At 36.3% G+C, this 8594-nt stretch overlaps 1 protein-coding gene across 1 annotated transcript; it reads right to left on the bottom strand.

Annotated features, from left to right (window-relative positions):
- Positions 1 to 141: 141 nt before the first annotated feature.
- LOC131772233 (uncharacterized) lies at positions 142 to 7121 on the bottom strand. Its single transcript, XM_066168952.1, has 4 exons — positions 7021 to 7121; positions 4964 to 5224; positions 4597 to 4796; positions 142 to 245 (listed from the first exon to the last, which is right to left on the bottom strand). Exons 1-4 carry the CDS (start codon positions 7119 to 7121, stop codon positions 142 to 144), a joined length of 666 nt encoding a protein of 221 aa, XP_066025049.1.
- Between the last annotated feature and the right edge of the window lie 1473 nt (positions 7122 to 8594).

Raw genomic sequence — 8594 nt, 5'->3', positions numbered from 1 at the left:
GACTGGTTTTACATCGCAATCCACATCCGAAGTGACCACATCGGGAGACAAACGGTTATGTTTCTCTTTTGACAACTGAGTTGACGTGAATTTGCCACCGTAAAGAGTTTAAAAGCTGACGTTTGGAGCGTTAGCCCTTCGTCAGAGCGATTGACGAAGGGCTATGTCGACTAGCTCCCTTACGTCTTTCTTACATTCGGCGCTAAGATAATTCTCAGTTTTCGTTAAAATAATATAATTGTTTCCTATGATTCATCTCACGTTTTGAGCGCACTCGGCTTCGCGTAACTTGTAATTATAGATCTTAAAAATCCTATCTTAGGACCTGTTTACATGGAGGTGGGGGACCCCAGGTAGGTGAGGTAACCCGCCTAGCCGTGGTCGAAAAATAAAACACGTTTACATGCAACCTTACAACCCCGGGGTGCTGGGGTGTTGTTGCGCTTGCAATTAAGGAGTTTGGGCAGAGGCGTCCCAAGCTCACATCTCGAAAAAGACGAATGATTAATTCTCAGACACATATGTATTTATTCATGAAAGCGTCACGCGTTGTGTTACGCGGTGCTTGATTTCGCGAGGAACCGTTGACTTAATACGTTATACGGAATAGTGTGGGAAACCAAATATGGTCGATTTACAACGCTAAATATTCCGAACATTTTACACTCCTTGTGTTTCCGTTGCGGTTTCTGGTGATTTCTGCCATGAGACGGCTGGACACCGGATACAATGTGTTTCCAAGGTGCAAAGCGTTGTCGACGTTGTCGACGTTGTCGTTTAGTGTGTCCATTGGCTAGTGGATGATAGTTACAGCATGCCCGAAGGGCAAGCTGTGAAACCGACTTTCTTTGCACCCTGGAGACACATTTTTAAGAAAGAAACGGCGCTGAAACCGTGAAACCAAAGCTCTCAATGGGCACACTAAACGACAACGATATCTCCCCTGTCAGCTGCTAAGAAATACTTCGGCTGGAAATTTTTTTTGGCGGCAAATTAGAGAATGAAGCGTAGCTGACAGGGGAGATATTCATATTATTATAGGGGGTAAAAATTTGATCGCTTTCATCAGTTTGCTTTTTATTCAAAAGAAGTGCATTCAGAAGATCATTTTTCTGAAGAAGGTTTGTTTGGGAGTCGGTTTTCCAAGTCAAGTTTCAAGTTCACTGGAAAGTGGAAAGTGTAAGGGCCGAGTCATGCATCAGTGAATAAATTATGCAAACGTGGGGTTCCTCTTGTTACAACCAACGAAAGGTTTTCGGTTTCAAAAGAACAAAAATGTTCGCTTCAATTCTGGAAACTTTCCACCTGAAAGATTTTTGTGAAAAGTGAAACAATACGATGTGGTCTATATATATTTTTTTTTATCAACAAACTCTTACGAAATCGGTGTTTAGAATTTACCATATTGAAGCGCACGTGATATTCAGGATCAAAATCTTTTGCTTACGTTCCTCACAAATGATTATGAAGCAAAATTTAGACAAATAGCTTTCTTTGAATTAGTAAGAGTTAGTCACGAGGAACATTTACTTCCAAATTTTTTTTCAATATCTGCTTTTACTTATGCACGGGATCTCAATATGTCTCGTCTGACATGCAATGTGATACTTCGTCTTGTTTATGCAGATTTCACTTCTTCGGAGCGACTTTCGGTCCGCATGAATTTATTAGGAATTTAAAACATTTGTCATACAGTACTCCTGTGATTTTAATTCTCTGAAAACTCTTCACTTGCCCTTTGGGCAAGTTAAACACAGAATTCACTAGCCCGATCGCCAAATCCACTAGCCCCGGGCTATCGGACACGACTTTCTTTGCACGCTGTTTATTCACAGTTTTGAGTTCGTTTTCATCCAGCAATATGTGTGGAACGAACTGAGTTTTTTGTGCATTGAACTGACTATTGAGTACAACGATCTGACTTGAAACGATCTCACCACGGAACAGAATGACCGTGAACCTCGAGCAGCGGCCATTTAATTTTTTACTATCCGATGGATACAAATTTATACTACCTACCTAACCATGATGATGTTATCTGCTGGATTGAGAGTGGATAGTGCTATTCATACATTGAACAACCGATATGACGCCATGGTTTAAATTCATACACTGGATAGCGATTTATCCAACGGATAGCAGTTATCCATCCTTTGAACAACCGCGGCCAGATCCTAAGAGTGCGACTCAAGCTGACACGACCCTCAAAAAACGATTTCAACAGGTTCTAAGTTTTTGAACATCGAGTTCAGAGCTTTCTCAACGAGCTGAATCTCTTTTCAGTCTCCATACAGCTTTGTGAGAAACAGTTAAGGTTTGAGATAAAGCCTACAAGTATAAACCACATTGTATCTATGAGCATCAGATTCTAAGAATGCTTTTGCAATTCAAGATTGCGCAGAACTCGAAAAAATGATTTTAACAGCTTCTAGATTGTTAAACAATGAATGAAAAGCATTCTTTGAGCCATTTCGATTCCTTCTCAGTCTTCCATACGGCTTTGTGAGAAACACTTAAGGTATGAGGTAAGGTTTAAAACTATGAACCAGTCAAACTTACTCAATGTAGTTACCTAACACAGTTCAGAGCGCTTGTTTCTTTATACCTCCACTTAACGATAAAGCCTTTCAACAATACAGCCTTAAGGTACAACGTGGCACGAATACTACACACATAAAACGATTATTGGATGAGGTTGAGCACAATCATGCATTATCAATGCCGAGGTCTCTCACGGCTTTTGTCTATTGACTGTATGCTCTCGACCAATCAGAGATCTTATATGTATGCATGAATTGCATGTCCGTGATGGGAAACAAAGAAGACTCCATTTGGCGCTCATCTTTGAATGTACTTTTCATCGGTTGATCGCTTTTCTCAACTGTTTTGCTTTATATAACATTTCTAAAGATAGCTTTTATTGTGGTTCAATGGGAAAACGAGAATAGCGTGAGTGTTGTAAAAGAAAAGAAAGTCGTTGGCGCCGTGGAGTTAAAAGAAGGGACAACAGTTGACATATTGACTGGTACAAACAAGGATCGAGTGGCCATCTGTAAAGCTACGATTTTGAAAGTTTGTGGTGAGTAAAAATTGCGATATTCGTTACGTGATTAAAATCTTATAAAAGAATAGATGTAGCGGGTTGAATTAAGCTTACATAACGCTCGGCGCAACTGAAACTAGAATAATTCTGAGAATCGAATCGGTCACTTGCATGCCGCAGTTTCTTAAGCTTGTGAATTACAATGAAATAAACCTATCTATAAGGTTTCAAGATTCCTCTAGTCACGTTTGGGAACATTCAAGATTTATAATAGGAACTGTTATTAAACAAACCTTAGTACATAAAGAAGCCCTCCTTGGTAAAAACAGAATAATGTATTCAGCCCTTTTTTAGTAAAATCCATGAGAGAGATGTACTAACTCTAATATAAAAGTCACTCAATATAACAGAGATTTCTCAATTTGAGAATCCAATGAATGCCCTTTTCCTCATAGCCATCTTAAAAGCCTGGTCTGAACTTTAAATATACATATTTTAATACATTATTTTTTTTTCAAATTCAGATGTCAAGGAATCCAGATACAAAATGGTCAAGGTTCTTGTAGACAACCTCATTCAAGGCCAACTCATTGTGAGCCCAGGAAAAAAAATACAAACAGTACAAACAGCAGCTAAGTTTTCAGTTTAGGATAACTTCATTCTAATTTATTGTTACAGTTACAACAAGATTTTAATCAAAAAATCAATTTTATTTGTCTGTAATTAGCCCCTTCACTCCCAAGAGTGCTTGGTTTTCAAATATAACTTAAGATATTGTATTTTATGGAAAAGAATCAACAGATTTTATTCACAATTAATTTTGTGTCAAACCAAATTTAATGATTGATTAGAACTATTTTATATGAATAGCTGTAATTGAGGATTAATCTGTATGAAGTTTTCAAGAAAAGAAAAATAAATCAAATTCCATCCTATTATTACCACACATTGATGTTAATAATTAATCAAAAATATTTTACATGAAAGCCTTAATTAAGCTTCTAAATAAATTTCATTGAATACTTGAATTTTAGCTGGGTTTTTTTTAATTTAAAGTATTTATTTTATATCATTAGCCTCAAATTTTTGCTTAAAATTCCCAGTAATTCTCAAACATTCCTAAAAATTCCCAAAAATTCCCAGAAATTCCTAGGAATTTTTTAGATTTACAGCTTTTCAGGGAAAGTCATTGGTTCTCTGATTTGGAATTCCTAGGAATTCCTAGGAATTCCAAGTCCTGTTGGCTATAAACTTGGAATTTCTGGGAATTTCTGGGAATATCTGGGAATTTCTAGGAATTTCTAGGTTTTTAGAACCAGAGTTGTTATGGTTGGGAATTCCTAGGAATTCCCAGTCCAAATTTACTGTGAAAATTCACACCTTTATTCCTAGGAATTCCTAGGAATTCCAAGAGCCATTTCGCAAGGGTAAGGACCCCCATTAGATAAATACACATAGTATATGTCTATATTGTCACAGGCAAATTCACATGCACATATGAATGTCAGCATACTTTCAGACCAGTGGAAAATAAAATGGTTGTAATTAAATACCTGGGCCTACTTCCAAAGACTTTTCAATTGATGGATGACCATGCTTAGTGCCTGATATTTCATAGCACTGCCTCAACTGATGACGAAGAGCCAGCGTCCAAGGAATATTGGTGAAATTGCCAAGGGATGTGGCCAGCCGTTTGAGTCTTTCATGCTTTGCCTCAAATCTCATTGTCCAGGACCGTACCATTGGACCAAGCCTTAAATATCAAAATGCTACATATTTACATTTTTTCCTTTTTCAATGATCAACCTTACATGTACTATAGATAACTACTGGAAAACACAAACAATAACACAAAGATTTATGTCACAAAATTATCACCCATCAAAAGAAAAGTTAAAATATTTTTAATTTCCAACTTACCTTACCATTGTCCTGGGGTAATGAAGAATATAGTGCATCTTTGGAATCACAGAGGAATTTGGGTACAACTGGGTAAAGCTAGTATGGTGATCTGTGATTAAATCCCTTAAGTAAGCTGCTTTATCAAGTGTGACTGCATCAGCAAAAACAATGTCCACTATTTCCAAAAGATTTAAGAAGAGACCCCACTTCTCATCATCACGAGGGATATGGCTGCCCATCATCAATGGAAGGAAACGGCCAAGGCACCACATCTGTGAGCTAAAATCACATTATGATCAGCAGAGCTACCAAAACACAGTTTTATCAATTTCATGAGTGAAATAAATAAAATATATATATGTATCAGTGCCATTGATCATTTACCAAAATATTCCACTACTTTTAAAAAATATATCGACAGAGCGAATGATTAAGGGCTAACACTCGAAACGTCAGCTTTGAAACTCTTAATGGTGACCAGTTTACGTTATCAACTCAGTTGATAATACCAAATTAACTTGTTATACTCTCCCACCGACGCAGCACCACAGTTTCTTTAGAAGCTTATCCCCTTTATTCATTTTTCTTTCGAATATTTGCGTATGATACTGACACTTTTCTTACCATTGAAAGTCATAAAGAGCTTAAATCTATTCTCAAAGTACTGCGCGATCAAAAAACTATCTGTAAATTTCAAAAAGACAAATTGTATGCTGATAGCATCAACAAGGATAAAAGTACATTTGAACATCTCCAATGTTGATTGTAAAAGTTATATTAAGTATCTGCATGGGTGTATACATTGATAAGCATTTAAAATGGGACATGTCAATAATAATTTAACAAAAATGTTGGTATAATTAATAGGCTAAGACATTATCCTGACCTCTCTTTGCTCCAAAAAATATAATACACTCTCATCTACACATATTCAAACTATGGCCTTGCCAGCTGAGGAGGTGCATACAAAACTTAATTAAACAAAATCTGTATTAAGCGAAGCGAATGTATATAAAGCATAATTTCTGACAGCAGACAACTGTTAACCCTTACTATAATCATCTTGGAACCTTGAAGTTTGAAAATATTTACAAACTAACAATACATTGCTTTATTCCTTTCAAATTAAGAATGACTAAAGTAGAATCCTAGTGACACTATCAAATACCCATATATTTGCAGCAGAGGTTCACTGGTTTAACACCAGATTCGCTGAGAACCAAAATTTCTTTCAGCCATCAGCATGTCTTAAGTATAGCATAGCTGTATTGAAATTTGCTTTAGCTAAAATTTGGGAAACCATTCTACCTGGGATTGAAAGTACCTCCTCTGCAGCTTTTAAAAGGTAGTACAAAAGGCTATTGTTGACTACTCAAGACTAAGATACATGTGTTTGTATGCGTGTATGTATACATTTACCTATTTATTTTTTTTACAATTATCCATTTTAATATCATATTTGTCAAGCTACCATTTAACTCTTTTATTAATGGTTGAAAATTGAATATACAACCGTTTTCAAAAACGTTGCAATTTAAAGCAACAAGTATATTTTCATTTCCCATCAAAAAGAAACACCTTTTAAAGGAAAAAGAAAAGCTTTATATATTTTATATAGATTTCCCAATCACAAAGTTTTTGAAAAAGGGTATATATGGAGGAAATTACACGGTGGCGAGAATATTTGAATTTCACTAAGTTATTTCGATTGGCAAGAACAATATCCTACGAGTGAGAGCAGCGAACAAGTGAGATATTGTTCGTGCCACGCGAGCATGAAATTCATATCTTTAAGCTAACGTATAATTTTCTTCTTAATATATGGGCAATAAAGATACATGGTAGAGGCTAAAAAGCTGGCTTTGATGCAAATTCTGGTTATTAATAGGAACAAAATACCTGGTGCCCAAGTTATAAAAAGTTTTAATGAAAATTCGACCACTGACTCTGACTTGAATTCGGGAGATACTTTTGTGGCTAGCCTCTTTCACTACAAACCTTTGAAATCTGTTCAGCACTGACAAATAAAACATTTGCCTTCGTTTCGTCGCAATTTTCGAGAATTCCTTGGAAACCTGTAGATTATACCACGTTTTTTTTTGGTGTTCTCATTCTCTGGTTGTTCAGAAAATGCTTTTACATCTTCGTCGCTTGCCACCACCAATCTTGTGGCCATTTAATATTCCAAACAACAAACAAATCAAGATCATTCAGCTTAGTTTGAAAAGGCGGTTGTCCATGGTTGGGCCAAAGAGGCACGTAGAGAAGAAACATCAACGTTCATGGTTGGCACCAGCGGTTGCCATCAGCGGTCAAGGTCTTGCAGTAGTAGATTATACTAGTTATTGATTTGTTTCAGAATGACAAATAGTGTCAGTCGACACATAATATTGTGGTGAAAATCAACATCGCTTCCGAATTCAGCTGATTCTGTAACTAGTTTTAGTTCTCAATGTGGAGACTGAGCATCACTACAAGATCTCGAAGTAGTCATACTAATTGATGCTGATTAGAAAACCTTGATGGTAGAATTCAGCCATTCTTGCACAATGATAACATAACAAGAATACAAAACAAAGAAACGACGGAGGTATTTCTAGCATTTTCAGCCTGCATCAAAGCGCTAGCTTTGTCCCATCACTATTACTGTTAGAACATAAAGTCACAAGGAATGGCATGACAGGACTGATAGCAGCAAGAACCAAGGAAACATGAGAAAAATGAAGCTGAAATTCTTATATCAAGTGATAGGTTGCATACCATTTTGACAAATGCCATGAAAAACAAAAGCAGTTGGTTAGAGGGCTGCAATGAAAACTCTTTGAAGTTCAGTAACTCCAAAAATGATTTGTAAGTGAGAATTTGAATGGTTACTGAATAAGTAACTCATTTATCAACTGTTTCAAGCAAAGTAAAGAATGATTCCAATAAAAAGTGGTAACAGCACGAAGTAAGAGTATTTCAAATACCCTGTCTAAAGTTGCAAAGTATTTTAACCTTTTTCCTTAAGAAAATCCTGTAAAAACGTTCCTAAAAAAAGAAAAGTACAGTAAATAGAAACTTAAATGGCAGGCTAAAACAAAATAAAAGGTTTGACTGGTCAATCCTTTAAAAGCGAACCTTACTTGGTGTTTTCATTAAAAGAAATACAATGACAGAATGATTACCACAGTTACATAGAGAATAATGCATGGGCGCGCGTAGACATGGAATTTCTCTTCGAGTGTTTAACTCGATAGCTGACGAGTGAGCGAGAAGAGAAATTCGATATCTACAAGCAACCATGTATTATTTTGTTTATCATATAAACACAATAGCCCTTTACTGGGAAGAAAAGCCGACTTCATTTACTGAATGAAAATTAATGAATCGACAATCCTCGAATAACTATCGCAAAGTGTGTTGGCGCTGACTGTTAAGATGGAAAAATGCGTTGAATCATCACTACAAAAACAACAATGGTCGTAATTTTCAATTCACAAAATTCTCATTTATTGACTTTGTCCTTACCGACAAAAGAAGTCTTTGAGGTAAATGGCCAAAATCGGCCAGTGGCTAATCTTCCAGTTGTCGATTTTCATTCTTAGCCGAGAGAAATGCTAACACCAAAGCCACCAAATACGAAACTTTCGGTTTTTCTTTTAGTATA

This window comes from Pocillopora verrucosa, chromosome 6, assembly GCF_036669915.1.
Source record: "Pocillopora verrucosa isolate sample1 chromosome 6, ASM3666991v2, whole genome shotgun sequence".
Lineage (NCBI taxonomy): Eukaryota > Metazoa > Cnidaria > Anthozoa > Scleractinia > Pocilloporidae > Pocillopora > Pocillopora verrucosa.
Note: the sequence above shows the minus strand (reverse complement) of the source record. Positions and strands in the feature narration are given on the sequence as shown.

Bases quoted from the DNA above. Each gene is read 5' to 3' on its own strand.
- LOC131772233 (XM_066168952.1), bottom strand. From the start codon at position 7,121: ATGGCCACAAGATTGGTGGTGGCAAGCGACGAAGATGTAAAAGCATTT. The intron at 4,797-4,963 runs GTAAGTTGGAAA...TTGATATTTAAG, and splicing joins TACCCCAGGACAATGGTAAG to GCTTGGTCCAATGGTACGGT. The intron at 246-4,596 runs GTATTTAATTAC...GATGAATCATAG, and splicing joins GTCTTTGGAAGTAGGCCCAG to GAAACAATTATATTATTTTA.